Source organism: Plecotus auritus (genome assembly GCF_963455305.1).
Source record: "Plecotus auritus genome assembly, chromosome: 10".
Classification (NCBI taxonomy): domain Eukaryota; kingdom Metazoa; phylum Chordata; class Mammalia; order Chiroptera; family Vespertilionidae; genus Plecotus; species Plecotus auritus.
Window position 1 is genome coordinate 12,717,611 of NC_137785.1, and position 23,201 is coordinate 12,740,811.

At 56.4% G+C, this 23,201-nt stretch overlaps 1 protein-coding gene across 1 annotated transcript; it reads right to left on the reverse strand.

Annotated features, from left to right (window-relative positions):
* Positions 1–168: 168 nt before the first annotated feature.
* EHD2 (EH domain containing 2) lies at positions 169–21,309 on the reverse strand. The gene is made up of 6 exons (XM_080643672.1): positions 21,186–21,309; positions 18,318–18,810; positions 17,729–17,826; positions 13,622–14,034; positions 4,812–4,976; positions 169–1,908 (listed from the first exon to the last, which is right to left on the reverse strand). Exons 2-6 carry the CDS (start codon positions 18,719–18,721, stop codon positions 1,357–1,359), a joined length of 1,632 nt encoding a protein of 543 aa, XP_080499798.1. The 5' UTR covers positions 18,722–18,810; positions 21,186–21,309; the 3' UTR covers positions 169–1,356.
* Positions 21,310–23,201: the final 1,892 nt, after the last annotated feature.

Consider the following 23,201-nt stretch of genomic DNA (forward strand, 5'->3'; position numbering starts at 1 on the left):
CCCCCAGCCCAGACTGAGTCATCAGGCTCCGCAGCGTTGAGTCATGGCCTCCACCCTCGCCCCTGAGAGCTCGGAGGGGACCCCTCGCAAGTCCTGCCCGCCCTCCTCTCCCGGGGTCGGGAGCAGGGCGATCGCCCCCTGCCCGTCCCAAGACAGCCGACTCCCGCGTGGAGAAGCCTTGGCTTTATTGCTGTGGGGCCGCCGTTCCGATCCCAGGCCCCTCCCAGGCACGGGGTGGGGGGTGGTGAGCGTGGGAATCCCAGCCAGCGCCCCGGCGGGGCCTCGTCCCCAGCTATTTTTATTTCCCCCGTCTTTTCCATGGGGTCCCCACCAGCGTCAAGCACTAATATGGGGCGATGGCAGGAAAGGGGGTGTGTGAGGTCCCTGCAGGGAAGGGGAGGGGGCTGTAGCACCAAGAGCCTGTCCCCCCAAGACATCCCTGAAAAGGGGACTAAAGTTAAGCCCTGGGGTCTTTTCTGTTTGGTAGGGGCGCCACTTAAATATGAACTGATGGTGGGCAGCCAGGCTGGGCCCCAAGGGTCTCAAATTCGGACCACCAGCTGCGGGGGGGGGGGGGGGCGTGGAGAGCCAGGCTGAGTGGGCGGAGGACATAAATGCCCCACAGTCTGGGAGGAGCAAGGATCAGGGGGCTGTGGGTCCCCTGAACATGCTCATGAAAGTAGGGTGTGACGAGTTCAGGGAGGGGCTAAGAGGGGTCCATGTGAGGAAGTAGGAGGTTGTGTCTCCTCTGGGAGTCCCCAGTGGTCCTAAGGCCTGAGGACATGGGGGAGGGGGGGTCCTTGCCTGGATGGGCAAGAGGAAGGGGGGGCAGGGGCCTGTCCATTAGTCATTTCAACCAAGTGGCTGCTCTTTTATGGGGCGAGGCAGGGGGCCCTGCCCAGAATGCGGGGCGGCCTGGTTAGGGCTGGTGTGTGTGTCTGTGTGTGTGTGAGTGACAGGTCGTGCTCTCTCCTGAGAATGTCAGCTCCGGGAGGACACTTATCTGTGTCCCTTCTGCTCTCTGCTGGGATCCCCAGTGCCTAGAACGAGCCCCAAACTCATAACGTAGTAGGTGCTCAATAAATACTCGCAAGAATGATGCCTGGACGGATGCCTGTGTGTTAGTGTGGGTGTGGTGTGCCTCAATGTACGTGGGGGTGGAGGTGAGCAGAGAAGTCTTGCCCCTCCCCTGGTGCCCTCTGTCTGGCGGTGGGGGGTAGAGAGACCCCCCTCCTTTCAGCTGGGAAGGCGGCAGGCAGGGTGCGTGTGGCCAGGGTAGGGATGTGCGTGCAGCTGACCAAAGCTGGGGAGCCACAGCAGGGCAGGTGGGAGGGAGGACCCACAGGCAGTGCGGGCTCACTCCGCGGAGCCCTTGTGGCGCCGCTTGGAGGGTGGCACGAGGCGACGGGGCAGGTTGGCGGGCAGCCCGTGGCCCTCGAGCTTGGCCTCGATGAGGTGGCTGGCCAGGGCGAACTCCTCGTCGTCCAGCATGCCATCCCGGTCGACGTCGCTCAGCTTCCAGATGCGCCCCAGCACCGAGTTGGGGAGCTTGGTGCCCACCATCCAGGTCTTGGCCTTGGTGCCGCTCAGCTTGCCGTCGGCCGGCGCCAGGTTGTAGAAGATCTCGTCGTATTTGGACTTGTCCTTGGTCACCACCCACTCGGCCTCGTCGTCCGAGCCCTCCTCGCCGTTCTCCAGGGCCTCGTCGGGCCCCCGCTCCACGAACGGGCCCATGTGGGTGCCCTCGAAGGCGCCGCCCTGCACGCCCACCTCCACGCTCTCCAGCTCCTCCTGCCGCAGCAGAGGCATGAGCTTGGCGATGTCGTGAGTCAGCAGCTCGTCCAGAGTCTCCATCAGCTTTGGCTTCAAGGAGTGGAACTTGGTGAAGTCGTGAGCCATCAGCAGCTCCTGTGGGGAAGGGGGAGGGGAGCCAGAAGTCAGGGGCCCCGTCTCAAGGCCCCCAGCCCCTGGGTGGCACGGGGTTGAGCAACCCGGGCAGCAGCTCTTGAGCCAGCGGTGCAGACATGTTTGGATATCCGCTTGGTACCCACCACTCGGAAGGGACTGGGGGGCAGGGTCCCGGCGGCCGCCCCCTGTGTGGGGCGGGCCCTGGGATCACTGGACAGTAGGGGGCTCGGGGGACCTCCGGTGACTCAGGCAGCAGCCTGGCAGCTGGCGGAGGAACATTTCAACATTTTGACATCAGCTCCAGAGCACTCAAGAGTCGGCTCTCAGCCCTGCCCACCCCCTTGGCACCCCAGCTGACCGGCCAGCACCCCACCATGATGCAAGTTAAAGAATGCAATTCCTGCTCTAGCCGGCTTGGCTCAGTGGATAGAGCGTCAGCCTGCGGACTGAAGGGGTCCCAGGTTCAATTCTGGCCAAGGGCACATGCCTGGGTTGTGGCTCAATCCCCAGTGGGGGGTGTGAAGGAGGCAGCCGATCAATGATTCTCTCTCATCATTGATGCTTCTATCTCTCTCTCTCCTTCTCTCTTCCTCTCTGAAATCAATAAAGAAATATATTTTAAAAAAAGAAAAAAGAATGCAATTCCTGCCGCTCTGTTACCCACAGCACGGGAAGGGCTAAGGGCTTGCTGCCAGTGTGGGAGTTCGCTTTGGGATCATTAAGAGACCCTGGGGACTCACAACCCCCAAGAAGTCTTTCTTCTTTTGCTGGAGCAGCTGTGGGGCTGGATTTGAGGCCACACTGCTTCTCACTCAGGCAGCTCCAAGTCACTGACACTGACCCATAACAACGGCAACACAGTAACTTCCAAAGCCGAGGCGCAGAGACCCACTGATTGTGACCGTGACCGTGACCGTGTGCCTGGCCGGCGAGGCTCAGTGGTTGAGTATCAACCTATGAACCAGAAGGTCGAGGTTCGATTCCTGGTCAGGGCACATGCTCGGGCTGCAGGCTTGATCCCCAGTGGGGGGCATGCAGGAGGCAGCTGATCAAGGATTCTCTCTCATCATTGACGTTTCTATCTCCCTCTCCCTCTCCCTCTGAAATCAATAAAAATATTTTTTCCCAAAAAAGGTGATGGGTGTGAGATGATGAAGCAGGGGCAGGACTCCAAGGCCAGGCTGCGGGGCTGTGTGTCCTCAGGCAAGGGATGTACCTCTCTGGGCCTCATTTCCACCTTTGTAAAACAGGTGGCTGACAAGCAGTGCCCTCATTTGGGGTGGGCGGGGCGAAAACGGCTAAATTAATTCGTCTGGATAAAAATGTCAACGTCATATTAACGGTGGCTCGGTTGGAGTGTCGTCCATGCACCAGAAAAGGCTGCGGTTCAATCCCCAGTTGGGGCACATATGGGAGGCAGCCGATCGATGTTTCTGACATCAGGGTTCTCTCTCTCTCTCTCTATCTCAAATCAATAAACATATCCTCGAGTGAGGAGCGAAATAAAAAATACTGTAACAATATTAGCAGCTGCTGTTTAGCCCAGCAGTTCACAGTTGGCAAGCTCTGGAGATATTTTTGATGATCACAGCTGGGGGGAGGGTGGGTGTGTGGCTACTACTGGTGAGTAGAGACCAGGATGCCACTATGCTGTGACAGAGTTCTCTGGCCCCGGATGTCAGCAGTGCTGAGGCTGAAAGGCCTTGAGCACGTCCAAACCCAGTGCCAGCCCCTGTGCTGAGGGGTTTGAAAGCATCGGCACCCGGTGCTCGCGGCAGCGGGTAGACACTGCACCAGTTGAAGAAACGGAGGCTCAGGAAACGAAGCCACTTGCCCAAGTTCACGGAGCTGGTCAGCGGCCAAGGCAAACGCACTCCACCAGGATTCCTCCGTCGTGGGCTGGAGACATCTCAGACCCAACGGTCACAGGCTTTGCGTGTCAGCCCTCAGGACAGGCTCAGCCTGGGCAAGGCCACCCCCTGCCCCAGGCCTGCGCCTGGACTCGGTCCCCACGTTCATTCGGTCACTCCTGACCTGCCCACCTCCTCTCCATCTATCCGGACCCACGGCTTTCCCAGCACCAGTTAATCCCAGGCCTGGATATGTGTGGAGCCGCTCACTCATCCCCCAAGATCAGCACTGGAATCCCTGAATGTTACGCGCGTTCCTGGCCACCTGGAGGAAAGACTCCACTTCCCAGCTTCCCTTGCGGTTGGCCAAGGCCATGACCAAGTTCTGACCAACTGGATGTTAGCACGAGTTACAAGCGCAACGTTAGTGGACTCGCCCTGTTCAATACAGTAGCCACATGTGATTCTTTAAGTGTAAATGAGTTAAAATTAAATACAATCTAAAATGTCAGTTCTGATGTGGCTAGTGGTTACCATTTTGGAGGTGGCAGCATAAAGCACTTCCATCATCGTAGAACGTACATGGGACAGCACTGTTTTATAAAGAGAGAGACTGTCCCATTAGCTTCCCCCGCTCCCCTCCCCTCCTCTCCCCTCCCCCCCTCACTCCTTGCTGGCTGGAATGCAGACGCAAGGGCTGGAGTCTCCACAGCCCTTTTGTGCCATGAGGGGTTCTTGGGCCTGGAGGCCAGGAATGGAGGGGAACTAAGGAAGGGCTTGAGCCCCTGGCTCTGTGAAGCACAAACCAGCCCTAAATCATCTTCCAGGACTTTCATTTACGAAGGAGAGAAATAAACTTCTATCCTAATTAAGCCATAATTATTGGGGATTTTTTTCTTCACTCCCTTTTCCTACCTCATCAAACCACGCTCCTACGGAACCATTTGCAGGAGGTGCTTCCAGAACCTGCCACTCCAAGGCCCCATCCCGGAGCCCACAGAATCCTGCCCCCCCCCCCCCCCCCCCCAGTCTCTCTGCAGGGCGGCCACCCACCTGCATCTTCTGGCAGTCCGGAAAGTCGCCCGGCGAGATGTGGTGCTCCAGCTGGATCTTAGCAAAGATGACGGGCAGCTTCAGGATCAGCTGCTTCTTCTTGTTGTCCTTCCCAAACACGGAGGGCATCTCCTTCTTCAGGTAGCTGATGATGTACGCGTGGACCTGCGGAGGACAGTTCCCGCCTGAGCCTGCCTCAGGCCACCCGGCGGCTCACTGCGGGTGCCCAGGCCGGCGGGCTCAGTGTCCTCCCATGTACCGAAAGGTTGCCGGTTCGATTTCCCATCTAGATGCATGCCTGGGCTGCGGTCTAGATCCCTGGGCAGCCAATCGATGTTTCTCTCTCTCCCTCCCCCTCTCCTTCTCCCTCTCCTTCTCCCTCTCTCCCTTCCTCTCTCTCTCTAAAAATCTTTTTTTAGCCGAAACCGGTTTGGCTCAGTGGATAGAGCGTCGGCCTGTGGACTGAAGGGTCCCGGGTTCGATTCCGGTCAAGGGCATGTACCTTGGTTGCAGGCACATCCCCAGTGGGAGGTGTGCAGGAGGCAGCTGATTGATGTTTCTCTCTCATCGATGTTTCTAGCTCTCTATCCCTCTCCCTTCCTCTCTGTAAAATATCAATAAAATATATTTTAAAAATAAATAAAAAATAAAATAAAATAAAATAAAAATCTTTTTTTAAAGGTTCCCAGGCCTCCTGTTGGAGTTGCTGATACGCTAGGTGCAGGGCGGGGCCTGAGATCTTTGCATGTCCAACTGTTACCGGGAGCTGCTGCGCCACTGCCGTCACAGGTAGAAGGGCCCCACCTCTCTGGGGGGGGGGCAACCTGGGTCCCTCCCGGGCTGAAGCACCCTCAGCACCGTCCACTCCCAGACCCACACACAGCCCAGCCTCTCCCTGCCCCTCCGGCCCAGGGCTGAGGCCGGTCAGCATTCCTGGGGACGCTCTGTCTTAGGGCGCCCTCTGTGGAATTCGGGCCCAGCCCCCAGAGCTGTGTCCCCCTCAGCTGTGCCCATCTTGGGGAGCAAATGGCACCCCCACCTACCCCTCCCCAGCGGAGGCCAGAAGTTGGGAAATCAGTCCTGATTTCAATCTTCTTACGGCTCCCTGGCCTCCTCCAACCCCAGCGAGTCCTTTCCTTGTCGCCTGCCATCACCATCTCTTGCCTGGGGGGACACACCAGTCACCCCATGGCCTCCTGGCTTCTCTTGTCCCTGCAAACCCTTCTCCATGAAGCAGCCGCGGGAAGTTTGGGGTTTTTTTTGTTTGTTTTTAACATACTTTTATTGATTTCAGAGAGGAAGGGAGAGTGAGAGATAGAAACATCAATGATGAGAGAGAATCATTGATCCTTTGTCTCTTGCACGCCCCCCACTGGGGATCGAGCCTGCACCGTGGGCATGTGACCTAACTGGGAATTGAACCTGGACCTCGCGATTCATAGGTAGATGCTCAACCACGGGCTTGGCTGTTTGTTTTTTTTAAGGAGCAAACACCAGACCACGAGATGCTCCAAAGGCTCAATTTGCTTTCCATCCAAGTTCAAAATTCCTACAAGGCCCTACAGCAGCAATTGTCAAAGTGTGGGCCGGGGAACCCCAGGGGGTCTCGAGACCCTTTAGGAGTTCAGCCAATCAAAAGTGCAGTGGAACCTCAGCTCTCAAAGTTAATTCGTTCCTGCCAAAACCGGTTTGGCTCAGTGGATAGAGCGTCGGCCTGTGGACTGAAGGGTCCCAGGTTCGATTCCAGTCAAGGGCATGTACCTTGGTTGCAGGCACATCCCCAGTAGGGGGTGTGCAGGAGGCAGCTGATCGATGTTTCTCTCTCATCGATGTTTCTAGCTCTCTATCCCTCTCCCTTCCTCTCTGTAAAATATCAATAAAATATATTTAAAAAATAAATACATAAAATAAAATAAAATATTAAAAAAAAAACACACACACAAAAAAAAACCAAAGTTAATTCGTTCCAGAAGGCGGTTTGAAAGCCGAGTGGTTCTTCCCATTAGAAACAATGTACATTGAATTAGTTCCAGACCCCAAATGAGTCCCTGTCTTAACCTTTCTTACCCACAGTACGTGTCTAATGTCCTGGTTAACTGATAAATAAACACTTCAAAAACGAAAAGACATGAAATGTAAATGAGCATTTAACGGAAAGGAAAGGAAATGCACAGTGAAAAGGGAAAATCCAATAAAAAGTAGCAACAAGAGCCAAAAAACCCCACGAAAATATTCACAATACAATTTCCTGGCTGGTAGTCGTGCGTTCTCTCGTTTGTTTGTTGCCTGGGAGACGTGACTGATCTCACAGGTACCAGCATGAAAGGGGCACTGGGGTGAGAAGCAAGCTGTTCAGATGGGAGGCCTCGGAGGGTGGAGCCGAGGTGTGACTGTATTTGAATAATAATAATAAGACGCTTTTTTCTTTTTTTACTTTTCATTTCCTCCCGAGTGGACGGTGGAGATTTTTTTTAAGGCTACAAGATAGGGGAAGCCAGACAGCAAAGAGATTTGCAAAAATGTAGGACATGTGCCCTGGCCGGTTTGGCTCAGTGGATAGAGCATTAGCCTGTGGACTGAAGGGTCCCCAGTTCGATTCCGGTCAAGGGCACATGCCCGAGTTGTGGGCTTGGTCCCCATTGGGGGCCATGCAGGAGGCAGCCGATCGATGATTCTCTCTCATCATTAATGTCTCTCTCTCTCTCTTCTTCTTCTCTCTCCCTTTCCTCTCTGAAATCAATAAAAATATATATTTTTTTTAAATGTAGTACAGCCCTAACCGGTTTGGCTCAGTGGATAGAGCGTCAGCCTGCGGACTGAAAGGTCCCAGGTTCGATTCCGGTCAAGGGCATGTACCTTGGTTGCAGGCACATCCCCTGTAGGAGGTGTGCAAGAGGCGGCTGATCGATGTTTCTCTCCCATCGATGTTTCTAACTCTCTCTCCCTCTCCCTTCCTCTCTGTAAAAAATCAATAAAATATATATATTTTTTTTAAATGTAGGACAGGCACCCTGTCCTCCCTGACTTTTTTGTTTCGAAAATAGTTAATTTTCATGAAACATGTTACTTAGGTTGCCTGATGTGTGTTACTTTAAATGATCGTGTAATATTAATTATTGATATTTATTAATATAAATTAAACATGATCAATAACCTACCGGTAACATTTCTAATAAATGACTACTTAATAATTCTGTAACCATTCGTTACTGGTTCGTTAATATCATGTGATAAACATTGTCTCCGTTTTGAATTCTAACATGGTCAGCACAGCCACAGTCCATGTACAGACAACTTCTTTGGGGAGCTCAGTAATTTCTAAGAGTGTGATGGCGTCCTGAGAATGGAAGGCTTGAGAAGCGCTGTTCTCCCTGGCTTGGCTCCTGCCGCTTCACCCAACAGTATCTCCCCCTGGTCGCTGCTCCAGCTTCCTTGGCTGCCTTCCTGGCTTTACCAGATGCCACTCACCCCCCACCCCAGGGCCTTTGCACATGCCACTCCCTGCCTGGAACTCGGCCTGGGCTCCCTCACCCCCTCACACAGGCCATCCTCTGGGAAGCAGGTGGCCCCCCCCACCACCACCATCCAGTTATTTTCTGTCTTCGCCTTTATCGTTCTGTTCACAACACTTATCACAATTCCTTATTACGTCCCTTTCCATCAGACTGGGAGCTCCAGGCAGGCCGGGGCCTTGCCTGGGCCTCTGTCCTCCACGCTGGCACAACGTGCACACAAACACTCAAGAAATATTTGGAGGCCCAGCCAATGCGCTGGGGGACCTCTGAGCCGCAGGCTCGTACGTTATCAAAAAGCAAACAAGGAGGGCAGAATAATGGGCACACTACATCCTATTTTAAATAGGAAGCTAAAGAATGACATGTATGTGCTTACATGGAAACAATGCATCTAGGAAAAGGCACAGAAACCAGTCTGGGGCGGGCGGAGCCCTGAGAGCTGGGGGCAGGGGTGGGAGGGAGCGTGTCTGACAAACGTGAATGCTTTACCATGAGCTGGTCTCAACTGTTGGCTTAAAAACACTTATTAAGTGAATCATACGTTTAGAATGCTAACAATTCTGGTGAGTCTGGCTGGTTCTGCACCCTCACCCCGCGCCCCCCTCCTCCCCCCCCCGCTGCCCCGTGTCCTCCAGCCACCCTGGGCTCCTGTTCAAGCAGGTTCCTTCCTCAGGGCCTTTGCACTTGCTGTTCCCTCTGCCTGGTATAGTCCCCCCAGATCTCCACTCAGCTCCCCTTCCCCTCCCTTAGGCCCCTGCTCAAATATCACCTCCTCCGGGAGCCCTTCCCTAACGCCCCTGAAATAGTCCCTCACCAGTCTCTTTCCTCCGCCTCATTTTTCTTCAAAATCCTTATCGCATATGATATTACAGATTCATTTCATAACCACCTCCTCATTAAAAGTAATTCTAGCCCTGGCTGGTCTGGCTCAATGGATAGAGCGTCGGCCTGCGGACTGAAGGGTCCCGGGTTTGATTCCGGTCAAGGGCACATGTCTGGGTTGCAGGCTTGATCCCTGGTATGGGGCGTGCAGGAGGCAGCTGATCCATGATTCTCTCTCATCACTGATGTTTCTCTCTCTCCCTCTCCCTTCCTCTCTGAAATCAATAAAAATATATATATTAAAAAAAAAGTAATTCTACAAGGAAAGACTGTCTGGCTTGCTCCCCGCTGTGTCTCCGGGCCGAGAACAGTGCAGCGGCAGTTCAGTAACAGGCGGCAACTGTTTGTTAAGTGCATGTCACTGGGCGGCTCAGAATAGCGCAGTATGAAGGTTCAGGGCCTCTCTAGACTCAGACCCTCCCAAGACCTTGGCCTCAAGTGCCACAGCGCAGCTCGCCCTCGGTGGAAGGGCAGAGCCAAGGACTCATCCGCACCCTACCCTGAAGAGGGGGCGCTGCCAAAAAGAGTCCAGAAGGGCTTTGTGCCCTTGGGGGAGAACTTTTTTTTTTTTAAATCTGCACCCAAGGATATTTTCCCATTGATTTTTAGAGACAGGGAAAGACAGAGAGAAACTTCGATGTGAGATAAACACATTGATTGGTTGTCTCCTGCACGCCACCCCACGAGAGCCCTAACCGGGGAACAGCCTGCAACCAAGGTATGTCCCCTTGATCGGAATTGAACCCGGGACCCTTCGGCCCACAGGCCAATGCTCTATCCACTGAGCCACACTGGCTAGGACGAGAGCATTTGATTTGATTTGATTTGATTGATTTTAGAGAGAGAGAGGAAGGGAGAGAGAGAGAGATCGATTTGCTGTTTAGAGAGAGATCGTTTCATGCATTCATTGGCTGATGCTTGTCTGTGTCCTGACCGGAGATGGCACCCGCACCCTTGGTGTACCAGGAGGAAGTTCTCACTGACTGAGCTACCTGGCAGGCGACAGCATGTTTGATGATGGGACTGACTGCGGCAGAATCACACGTGGGGCGTGAGCAGGTGACATGGGGCAGGGGCGGGGCTTGGTCAGTGACCCTGGGCCTGGAACAGCACTGGGGAGCCACGGATGGATGGATCTGCAGGAGGGAGGGGAAGGAGGTGTTTGTAGGTGAGAGGGGCCAATCAGGGCAGGGGTGTGGCTCGGCGTGGGCGTGTCCTGTGGAGCGGGCCAATGGGGCGAGGGGGCGGGGCCCAGGGGCGGCTCCTGGGGGACCCAGAAGCGAGGAGGTGGTGGGACGCTGATGGCTTTTCCAGAGAGGAAGCGGGGGAAGGTGCCAGGAAGAGATAAGGTGGGAGGGCGGGGTGGGCCAGGGCGCGGGTCCCGGACTCCGGGGTTTGTCCCGGTTTCCGGAGCCGCCTCCTGTCCGGCGGGGCTCCAGGTGTCCGGCCCGACCCTGTCCCTCGGTCCTGCGGCCTGGGCTCCAGCTCCTGCCGCTCTGCCTCCCTGAAGGGGCCTGGGTCCTGGGATCCATGAGGGGCGAGGGCGAGCCCCAGGGAGACTGAGACTGGGAGGAAGACAGAGAAGGAGGGAGCAGATGGTGGTAGATTAGACACTAGATAGATAGATAGATAGATAGATAGATAGATAGATAGATAGAATGAGGGAGGAAGAGGAGAGAGACCAAAGGAGTGAGCGATAATAAGAAAGAGAGGGGGAGCCCGGCCGGCGTGGCTCAGTGGTTGAGTGTCAATCTATGAACCAGGAGGTTACGGTTCGATTCTGGTCAGGACACATGCCCAGGTTGCTGGCTCGATCCCCACGGTGGGGTGTGCAGGAGGCAGCCAATCGATTATTCTCTCTCATCATTGATGTTTCTATCTCTCTCCCTCTCCCTTCCTCTCTGAAATCAATAAAGAGTATAAATAAATAAAAAGAAAGAGAGGAGGAAAGAGGGGAAGAGAATGAATGAGAGACGCAGAGAGAGAAAGGGAGAAAGAATGAGGGAAGGAGAGAGGAAGAGAAAGACCAAGAGAGAGGCTGAAAAAGAGAAATAAGGATATAGACAGAGACAGAAGAGAGTCCAGAGCCTGGGCAGAGCAGGGAAGAAAGGTGGGTCCTGAGGCTCCAGTCCACACCGCGCCCCTCCCTCCCGAAGAGGATTCCTGGGGTGGGGGTTCTGACTCACCCCCTCCAAGCTGCTCCTTAAACCTCTGGCTCCTTCACCTCCCCAGCCTCCCTGCTTGCCCAGCTTCCTGCCCCACCTCCATCCTGGCAGCCGCCCCCACGAATGTTCCATTTGGCCTCCAAAATCGCCCTGAAACCAGTGCTCCCCCCCTCCATAGCCCCGTCCTGATCCAGGCTCCTCCTAGCTCCTCGGCACCCAGCCCCCTCCCTGGTCTGTGCCCGGGTCTCACTGCCCGGAATCCACCCTGCCAAAGGCAGCTAGTCTGACGCTGTCCCTCCCTTAGACTGCACCCTCCGTGGCTCCCCAGGGTCTTGGGACAAAGCACACATTCCTGGCCAAGCCCTGGGTGCTCTGACTCCCATGCCTCCCAGCCTCAGAGTCAGTACCGCCTACACCGGGTTCAACGGACATTTTCCTCGTCCCTGAGCTTGCCATGTTCTCATCTCCAGCCCAAGTGCTCGCCACTCCCACTGTCTAGAACCCCTTCCCTGCCTGGTCCTCATCCTCCAGTTTGCAGCTCAGGTGCCTCCTCCTCCAAGAAGCCTTCCTGGGTTCCCCTGACCATGCTGGGTCTTCACGGTCTGGGGATGGGACTGCCCTGCACCACCCGGCAGGCACAGGGCCAGGCACAGAAGAGATTTTGTTAAATGCATTTGTTCAGCATCATTCGTTCAATACACTGAGTGGCCAGATTATTATGATCTCTGAACGCATAATAATCTGGCCACTCAGTGTATATCCTATATAATAAAAGGCTAATATGCAAATTGTCCCCTCGACCAGGAGTTCAACCAGCAGGCAGGCCGGCCAACCGCCCATGTCCCCTCCCCCTGACCAGGCTGGCCGGACCCCACCCATATACGAATTCATGCACTGGGCCTCTAATATCTATATCTATATCTATATCTATATCTATATCTATATCTATATCTATATCTATATCTATATCTACATCTACATCTCTATCTCTATATCTACATCTACATCTACATCTACATCTACATATCTATATCTATATCTATATCTATATCTATATCTATATCTACATCTATATCTATATATCTATATCTATATCTATATCTACATCTACATCTACATCTACATCTATATCTATATATCTATATCTATATCTATATACTATATATCTATATCTATATCTATATCTATATCTATATCTATATGCAGGTGAGTTCAGAGATCATAATAATCAGGCCGCTCAGTGTAAATGTTTACTGAGCACCAGCTGTGTTCCAGGCACTGGGGGTGCAGCAGGGAACCAGTTCGGAGAAAGATCCCTGCTCTGTGGTGCTTAAATGTGAGCAGCGGAGACAGCAGTAAACACCAAAACCCACTGAATGGGTAACTTAGGACCAGGTAGTATGACCCTATGAAGAAGACTGCAAGAGGAATAAAGCAGAACTTGCAGGGCGGGCGGGGGGAGAAGGACGAGGGGGGCGTTATTTTCATAAAAAGGGAGGACAGGCAGGGAAGCTTCCTTGAGAGGTGACACTTGAGTAAAGATGAGATGGAGGTAGGTGACAAGTGAGCCAGGTGTACCAGGTGGGAGAGGGGTGAGTAGGGGGAGGTCTCCAGGAAGAGGAAACAGCATGTGCAAAGGCCCTGAGGTAGGGCTGAGGAGGCCAGTGTGACATGCAATGAATGATGGGAAGGAAGAGGAAACAGCATGTGCAAAGGCCCTGAGGTAGGACTGAGGATGCCAATGTGACATGCAATGAATGATGGGAAGGAAGAGGAAACAGCAAGTGCAAAGGCCCTGAGGTAGGGCTGAGGAGGCCAGTGTGGCATGCAATGAATAACGGAAGGGAGTGGAAGATGACAGAGGAAAAGCAGGTGCCGGGTGGAAGGGATCGCCGTGGACCACAGGGAGGGCTTGGTTTTTGCAGAGACAGAAGTCCTGGGCGGGACACGGTACCATCTGACTGGTTGCAGGTGATAAATGAAGAGATAACAGGACAGAGAAGAAACAGGGAGACATGGAAAGAGACAGAGACAGGAACGCAATGGTAGAGGAACAATTCTCCACGCAGTCCTGCTCCCGCCAGTCCTCTGTGCGCCAGAGGCCCAGCCTGGCGAACTCTCTTAGATCGGACAGCTCACTACTCAGAGAGCTGATCAGTCTACGACTAGCAGCCAAGAAGAGGGTCAGAGGAAAGGCTGGAGACGCCCCTGCCCGCCGCTCCCTGCCCGCCGCTCCAGGCCTGCTCACCCGCACCAGCCGGGCCCTCTTCACCATGTCGTTGAGCTTGCGCAGCGCGGCGTGGCGCGGCAGGCCCTGGATGTCCCGGAACAGGTCCTGCTCCTCCAGCTCGAAGAGGCGCCGGTTGTCGGGCACGAGGAGCGGCTGGGACCAGAAGGAGCCGATGTAGACGCGCAGCACCTCGGGCGTGCCCACCACCTTGCCCAGCGCCCACATGAGCGCCCCGTACACGCGCATCAGCTGCTGCGTCTCCACCATGTCGGCCTTGTTGAGCACCACGCGGATCTTGTCCTCGTGGCCGCGCAGGGCGCCGATGGCCTCGGAGAACTCGTCGGAGATCTCCAGCTTGTGCGCGTCGAACAGCAGGATGATGAGGTCCACGCGCTCGGCGAACCAGCGCAGCACCGCCGGGAAGTCATAGCCTGGGGGGCGGGGGGGCGGGAGGGGCAAAGGTCAGCTCCCCTCCAGCCATCGGAGGCGTCCATCCCTTTGGGTTGACTATCAGAATAGCCAAGGACCTCAGAGTACCCCACTGCCCCTGCTTCGCGCAGCCCCCATCACTCTGGCCCCAGTCCCTCAAGCCATCTAGCTACAGGGACAATCAGCCCTTCCCTTTTTCTTTCATTCATTCATTCATTCATTCATGCCTCATTCATTCATTCAGCAGATGCTAGTGGTATGCCTTGGTTCGGGTGTACAGGTTGTTAAAATACTGCAGCGTTGCCCTAGCTGGTGTGGCTCAGTGGATAGAGCATCCGCCTGTGGACTGAAGGATCCTGGGTTCGATTCCAGCCAAGGGCACATGCCCAGGTTGTGGGCTCCATCCCCAGTAGGGGGCGTGCAGGAGCCGATCAATGATTCTCTCTCCTCATTGATGTTTCTTTTTTTTTTTTAAATATATTTTATTGATTTTTTACAGAGAGAAAGGGAGAGGAAAAGAGAGTTAGAAACATCGATGAGAGAGAAACATTGATCAGCTGCCTCCTGCACACCTCCCACTGGGGATGTGCACGCAACCAAGGTACATGCCCTTGACTGGAATCGAACCTGGGACCTTTCAGTCCGCAGGCCGACGCTCTATCCACTGAGCCAAACCGGTTTTGGCTCCGCACTGATGTTTCTATCTCTCTCTCTTCCTCTCTGAAATCAATAAAACAAAACAAAACAAAACAAAACAAAAAACCCACAACAGCGCTGAGTGCATGGGATGAGTCAGGAAGCACGCCAGACCTGGTGGGCATCATTCACGCCTGCTCTGTGCGGGGACACGGCTTACTCAGGCAGCCCAGTCTCGCCCTTACCGGGCTCACGGTCCACTGGGACACAGACCTGTCCCCACAGTGGTCAGGCTGGGGTGGGGAAGCCCCGAGGGGATGCCTGAGCCTGCCTGGGGAGTCCGGGAGGGCTTCTCAGAGGAGGGGCTGCGGAGTGGCCCCCTGGGGGACGAGGCGTTAACTGGCAGAACAGGGAGCCACAGCTGATGCTCTGACATCACTTCATGCTCTGCTCAATACCTCACTGAACCTCCAAACAACCCCAGGAAGACCCACACTTTATGCCCCCCACTTTCCAGATGAGAACATGGCAGCACAGAGAGATTAAGGGATTTCCTCAAACACACCGGATAGGAGGCCGCAGAGCAGGCGTCTCCACGGGCCTCCATGCCCAGCTGGGGAGCTGGTGCCGGGCCCAGCCTCCCAAGGAGGAAGCCGGCTCCTTGTGGCAGCTGGGGCCTGGAGGGACGGGTGGGGGACATTGTTTGGGGGGAGGAAGGGCCGGGTCACCAGAGGGACGGCAGCTGGGGCCCCCTCCCTCCCGTTTCTACACAAACACACACACAGCCCGGATTTGGAAAGTGTGTCTCATGCAGGAGGGAAGGCGGGAGGGAGATTGAGTCAGCGTGGGAATGGGAGACGTGGCAGAGGCAGGCCGGGCGCCTGCGCACTCACCCAGGAAAAACAGTCGCATTAGCACCTCCGTGGCACCTACTGTGCGCCACACACTGCTTTCAGTGCTCTGCACAGTGTTTTTAAAACATATTTTTATTGATTTTAGAGAGAGAGGAAGGGAAGAGGGAGAGAGACAGAAACACTGATGTGAGAGAGAAACATTGATCTGGGGATCAAACCCGAAACCCGGGTATGTGCCCTGACCAGGGAATCCAACCTGCACGCGCTCAACCAACTGAGCCACCGGCCAGGCACTCTGACATTTAATTTTAACCCTCAGTGCATCTATGAGGCTGATACTATTATTATTATTCCCATTTTACAGATGAGGAAACTGAGGCACGGGGAGGTTAAGTAGCTTGCCCAAGGTCCCACAGTTTAAAAATAGCAGAGTCCAGATTTGAACCCGGTCAGAGCGCTCCATTATGCTACAATCACACACAGACACATTCACAGATATTACACACACGGGCAGCCACGCACTCGGCCAATGCTCACACACGTGTGCTCACACACAGGCGCCCACCCAGCACACACCGGCCACACGCTACAAGTTGCAGACGCCCAGACACACTCTTGCCCACAACCTGGGACCCACACAGCTATCCGTGGCCACACAGTGACGCACACGCAGAGAAGCACTTCACACCCACGATGCACACACAGCCCCGCCACCTCCCAGACGCAAAGGCGCCCACACAGACACAATCACGCAGTCTCACAGAGGCACACCGCTCACACACTCTCACTTGCACACACAAGCTCACACTGCACAGAGAACCATCACACCCAGTCCCCACAGCCCCCTACGGTTCTCCGGAGGCACACAGCGTCAGCCAGGCACAGGCACAGGCACAGACTCCCAGGCGCGCGCGCGCACTCCACCCCCTGCCAGGGAAGGAGACCCTGCTTCTCCTCCCCCCGCCCCCCAAGGCCTTTGGGCCCCCCTGCTCTGGTTGCAGACCCGCTAGGTTCCATTCTCCCAGGGACCCCGCCCCCTGCCTCCCCCCGGGGCTGGCGGCGCGCCCTCCCGATCGCTCCCGCAGCTGCCCCGGCCTTCTCCCCGGGGAAGCGCGCGCGCTGGGCCGCCGCCAGGGACGCCGTAACCCTCCGCGCCCTCGCCCCGCCCTGCGCCCAGCCTCCCGGTCCCCTCTGGCCCACACTGTAGCCTCCTTTGCCCCAATTCCTGGCCTCCGGGGCTCCGGGCGGGGGACAGGAACGCTGGGCGGGGGTGCGGGGCGCAGATGCGGAACGCTCCGGGCAGCGGTGGGGCGGGCTCTGGAGGCCCCGCTGGAATTCGCCCCCCGCCGCTCCCCCTGCACAGCTGTTTATAAATTCCAGGCCACCCTTGGCCCCCGCCCAGGTTCCCTCCCAGCCCCTTCCCAGCCCCATCTGCGGCCCAGGCCAGCCAGGAGCTCCCAGGGCCAACGGCCTCCCGGCCGGCTCGGCCTCCCCTCTGGGCCTCGTGCCTGCCTCCCTGCCTCGCTCTCTGAACCTCTCTGTCTCTGACGTTGTGTATCTCTCCCTGCCGCTCTCTCTTGATCTCTCCCTCTCAGTCCTTCGGGCCCGGACGTGCAGCTGAGGCCTGTTCACACGTGTTCACCCACCGCCTCCCCCACCGGCAACGTGTGCCAACGCGGGAGACTCAGCCTCTCTCCACCAGCTCCCTTCCATTCCGGGCAGCTGACACAGGGCAAGTCCTAGCAGGGACCCGGCCCTCCTCCCTCGGACCTGGGAGTCCCCGTAGTCAGCGCCCTCCTCCCTCAGACCCAGGGGTCCAGGCCCCCAACCCCTCCTCCCTCAGACTCAGGGGTCCAGGGCCCCAGCCCCTCCTCCCTCAGACCCAGGGGTCCAGGCCCCCAGCTCCTCCTCCTCCCTCAGCCCCAGGGGTCCAGGCCCCCAGCCCCTCCTCCCTCAGACCCAGGGGTCCAGGCCCCCAGCTCCTCCTCCTCCCTCAGCCCCAGGGGTCCAGGCCCCCAGCCCCTCCTCCCTCAGACCCAGGGGTCCAGGCCCCCAGCCCCTCCTCCCTCAGACTCAGGGGTCCAGGCCCCCAGCCCCTCCTCCCTCAGACTCAGGGGTCCAGGCCCCCAGCCCCTCCTCCCTCAGACCCAGGGGTCCAGGCCCCCAGCCCCTCCTCCCTCAGACCCAGGGGTCCAGCCTCACTCACCGCGGCTCACTCTCTGTTTGGCACCCGACAGGATGCCTGGGGTGTCGATGATACTAATGCTCTCCAGGACCTGGTTGGGGAGGTGGGCGCACATGAACCTGGGGTGGAAGGAAGGGCAGGGGTCAACTCAGGGAGTGACAGGAGGGAGGATATAAAAGAGGGGAAGCCAGGGTTGCACCGAGCTTAAATCAGGTTCAGGGAAGGGGAGACCTAAATCGAAGAGGGAGATGGGACAGAGAATAAAAACGAAAAAAAAAATCAGAGCTGATGTTTACTGAGCACGGACTTTGTGCCGGGGGCTGTTCTCAGCACTTTCCTGTATTGTAATTCAAACAGCCCTGTGGTACGGGGCCTGCGGTTGTCCCCGTTTTCCAGAGGAGGGTAAGGGAGGCACAGAGAGGTCAAGTCACTTGCCCAAGGCAACCCAGCTGGGCAGGCTGGCTCTCCTGGTGAAGAGCAGAGACCGGACTGGGAAGGTCCAGGAAGAGAGAAAGGAATTGGGGCTGAAAAGGGGAGAAACACAGGCGGGGAAGGGACAGAAAGGGGGGGGAGGGCCGGGACAGGGAGAGGCGCCCCCTCGGGTGCACACCTGTTGAGGAAGGTGTTTCCGAAGGGGTTGAGTTTGCGGAAGGGCTTCTCCGGGTCCACGATGAGGGCGTTGCCCGGCACGGTGCCCTCGGTCTCGCCGTGCATGACGGCCACGAAGCAGTCGGTGGTGGGCTCGGGCCCCACGCGGGAGCCGGGCACCTCCTGCTCCAGCAGGTACTGGATGAAGCTGGTCTTGCCCGTGCTGTACTGGCCGGCCACCAGCACCATGGGCTTGCAGTCGAAGTCGGCGTCGTCCAGGGCGGGCGAGTGGAAGTCGCCAAAGCGGTAGTGCTCCTCCAGCGGCAGCAGCTTGTTGCGGTACAGCTCCTTGAGCGCCGAGGTCACCGTGCAGATGGCCTCGGGCCGCTGGCCCCGCGCCCCGCCGCGCTTCAACCAGCTGAACATGGTGGCCGCACGCTCCCCACGGGGCGCTACCCGCTGAGCACTACCCACTGGGCTCGCCGGCTGAGGGAGATGCGCAGGGGGAGAGCTGCCTGCGGGAGAAGGAGAGGGGGTTGATGGGGGACTGCCTGGTGGAGGAGGGGAAGGAAGGGAGCCGAGAGGCGGACCGGGAAGGGGAGGATGGTGGAATGGGCAGAGGGAGGAGCAGCGAGCATGGATGAGGCATGGCGGCAGGTGATGGCTGAAGGAGGATGAATGTGACTGCTCCATTCTAACGGCGGAATGACGGAGAAGGGGGGCTGGTGTGGGAGTCCAAGGAATGGACAAGGGAAGGGTGCAGAGGTGGCCCAGAAGAAATATATCCCTTCGCCCTTTTCTTCTCCCTTCTCCCCTCCCATCACCTCAACATCGACACTGAAATCCCTTCATGTGTCAAGAATGATGGACCCAGAAACCGGCCAGAGACCAGTTCCCCCCAGCCTCCCCACCCCCCGCTTCCTCAGAACTCAAGTGAGGAGTGATGCCGGGGAAATGCCAGGCAGTGGACATGTGGGCCCCGGAGGGGGACGTGACAAACCGGCCACGGACCCGCCAGCTCTGGCTGGGCTGATTTTTAAAAAATGTATTTTATTGATTTTTTACAGAGAGGAAGGGAGAGGGAGAGAGAGTTAGAAACATCGATGGGAGAGAACATTGATCAGCCGCCTCCTGCACACCTCCTACTGGGGATGTGCTCTCAACCAAGGTACATGCCCTTGACCGGAATCGAACCTGGGACCCTTCAGTCCACAGGCCGACGCTCTATCCGCTGAGCCAAACCAGTCAGGGCTGGGTTGATTTTTGAGCTGCTCCCTGCAGAGTGGGCCTGACACGGGCATCTAGGCAGAGAGGATGGTGTGTGAAGAGGCCTGAAGCTGTGGCATGCATGAACCGGGTGGCTGGACACGGGCACAAGGAGGAGGGGTGAGAGAGAAAGCTGAGCCATTGCCCAGGTGTGCCCAGGGCATGAGGGGCCTTGGGCGTTCAGAAGAATAACTCAACATGTATGATCACTGCATGCCAGACGCTGCTCTACTCTCATCTTCATAACACCTTTGTCAGGGAGGGCTGTTATTACCCTCACTTTTCTGACCAGGAAATGGAGGCTTAGAACGGTAGCAGTAACTTGCCGAATAAGCTAGAAAGTGCTCCAGCTGGGACTCCAGGCAACCTGACCTCAGAGCCTGCACTCTCATCATAGGTCTAAAAAACTAGGAAGAGAAATAATTACCAACCCCGCAGCAACGAGCACGCCCCCCCCTCGCCCCCAGACTGTGTTCTCTGTATTCCCCTCCAGCCTCTCACTCTCTGTAGGATCTGTAGTGATGTCCCTTCTTTCATTCCCAATCTCAGTCATTTGTGTCTTTGCTTCCTCCCCTCTCCTTGATCAGTCTGAGTAGATGCTTATAATTTTACTGATCTTTTCACACAACCAGATTTTCGTCATATTGGAGCCTCTAAATATTATTTCCCACCAGAAGAAACCAGGGCTCCTTAGAGGCATGGCTGATCCTGGGGCCAGAGCAGGGCAAGAAGTGAGCCTCGATCAGATGGTGGGGAGGTGCTCAGAGACGGATGGGGCATGTCACAGGGACACAGGACCCCGCCTGAAGGGACTCCCACTGGCTAAAGATTGGCAGTTTGAGCATCAAAAATAATTGCAAATCAGCCCGGCCGGAGTGGCTCTGTTGATTGAGCATCATCCATGCACCAGTGAGGCTGCCAATTCGAATCCCAGTCAAGCTTGATCCCCAGTAGGGTGTGTGCAGGAGGCAACCAATCGATGTTTCTCTCTCATCGACGTTTCTCTCTCTCCCTCCCTCTGCCGTCTTCTCTCTGAGAAGCAACACACATTTTAAAAATAATTGCAAATCAAATATGTTTAAAAATCCATAAAGTCATAACGATTTTTTTTAAGGAGGAGTCACTCGGGAGGAGAGGTAAAGAAGAGGCAGGAGCTGGGAACGGGCTGTCCGCCGAGGGAGAGGGCTGGGGTGGTGTCCTAGGGAGGGTGGGGCCCGGGGACGTGGCTGCAAGGGTGCTGGGGCGGCTGGAAGGGCGATGGAGTTGGTGAGGTGGGAGAGGAACTTTTGGGTGGGAGGAGGACCGGGTAGGACCAAGAAGGATGAGGGCGGCGGAGGGAGACCCAGAGATGGGATCTCCCCCGCTGAGAGGACAGGGAGGGGAATTGAGAGCGACTGGTGGAGACGGGGGTCGGTGGGGAGACTGGGCAAGACTGGGAGGGACGCAAGAGTTGGGGACATTGTTACAGACTGGAGGGCCTGGGGCCGCGGGAGACCGTACATTGTCAGGGCGGGGACTGAGGGTCTTGGACGAGCAGGGGCTCATTGGGAGCCAGGGCGGGCTCGGGGCTGGGTGTCGCGTCGCGGAGGCTGGGAGGTGACCGCCGCGGTCGGGGGCCACTCACCGATGGGCGCGCAGGCGGCTGGGCTGGGCGAGGGTCCCGCGGGGATCGGAGGCGCTCGCAGAGCGGCCTGTGCTCGCGGTCCCGTCTGGAGCCGTCTGAGCCGGGTGGGGCCTGCAGCCAGGAGGAGGGAAGGGAGGGGCGGGGGGGCGGGACGAGGCGCCCCCCCTCCCCAAACCCGGCGCCCGGCCTCTGGCGCCCCCTGGTGGGGAGCGGGAGGGCGCCTTCGCGAGGTGGGTAGGAGCTGAGGTTTTCATTCCCGTTCAAATTCGGGTTCAAATTCTACCTCCACCGCGGGCTCTGGGCCACTCCCTGATCTCAGCCAAACTTTTAGAAACATATTTTTACTGATTTCAGAGAGGAAGGGAGAGGGAGAGAGAGAGAGAGAAACATCAATGATGAGAGAGAATCATGGATTGGCTGCCTCCTGCACGCCCCCCGCGGGATGCTGGGCTCCTGGTTCATAGGTCCACACTCAACCACTGAACCACACCGGCTGGGCTCTGCCACCCTCTTCTTCTTTTTTTTTTTTTTTTAAAGAATAGCTGGAATTTAATATATTTTATTGATTTTTTACAGAGAGGAAGGGAGAGAGATAGAGAGTCAGAAACATCATTGAGAGAGAAACATCGATCAGCTGCCTCCTGCACACCCCCTACTGGGGATGTGCCCGCAACCAAGGTACATGCCCTTGACCGGACTCAAACCCGGGACCCTTCAGTCCGCAGGCTGATGCTCTTTCCACTGAGCCAAACCAGCTAGGGCTCTGCCACCCTCTTAACGTGGGAATAACAAGAACAATCACAACAGCAGCGACAATAATGGTGATTAAAAGGCTTAAGCGACCCTGGCCGCGTGGCTCGCTGGTTGGAGCGGCGCCCTGTGCACCAAAGGTTGAGGGAACCCGGCCAGGACACATCCCGAGGTTGCGGGTTGATCCCCAGTCCGGGTGCATCGGAGGCAACGGATAGATGTTTCTCACATCAGTATCTCTCTCTCTCTCTGTCTTTCTTCCTCCGCCCCTTCCTCTCTAAAATCACTAAAAACATATCCTCAGGTGAGGATTGAAAAAACTAAAAAAAAAAAAGAGCCTTAAGTGAGTTCAGGAAACTCCTCTGCTCACTCCCATCCAGTCACTCTGGCCTCCTGGCCGTTCCTCCAACACACCAGCAACCCTCCGACCCGAGGGCCTTGGCACTGGCTGCTCCCTCCACCTGGGAGGAATGGCTGCTCCCACCTCTCCTTCAGGCCTCTGCTCAGATGCCACCCCCTGAGAGAAGCCCTCCCTCATCCCTCTGCTTACTGGCGCACCATCATCTGGCCCCCGTGGCTGCTGTTTCTCTCCAGGTCACCACTCTGCCTGTTCACCTCTCCGCCTGTTCACCTCTCCACCTGTTCACCTCTCTGCCTGTTCACCACTCTACCTGTTCACCTCTCTACCTGTTCACCACTCTGCCTGTTCACCACTTACCTGTTCACCTCTCTGCCTGTTCACCTCTCTACCTGTTCACCACTCTGCCTGTTCACCTCTCTACCTGTTCACCACTCTGCCTGTTCACCACTCTGCCTGTTCACCTCTCTACCTGTTCACCTCTCTACCTGTTCACCACTCTACCTGTTCACCACTCTGCCTGTTCACCTCTCCACCTGTTCACCTCTCCGCCTGTTCACCTCTCCACCTATTCACTTCTCTACCTGTTCACCTCTCTGCCTGTTCACCTCTCCGCCTGTTCACCTCTCTACCTGTTCACCTCTCCGCCTGTTCACCTCTCTACCTGTTCACCTCTCCGCCTGTTCACCTCTCCACCTATTCACCTCTCTACCTGTTCACCTCTCTACCTGTTCATCACTCTGCCTGTTCACCTCTCTGCCTGTTCACCACTCTGCCTGTTCACCTCTCTACCTGTTCACCTCTCTGCCTGTTCACCTCTCTACCTGTTCACCTCTCTACCTGTTCACCACTCTGCCTGTTCACCACTCTGCCTGTTCACCTCTCCGCCTGTTCACCTCTCTACCTGT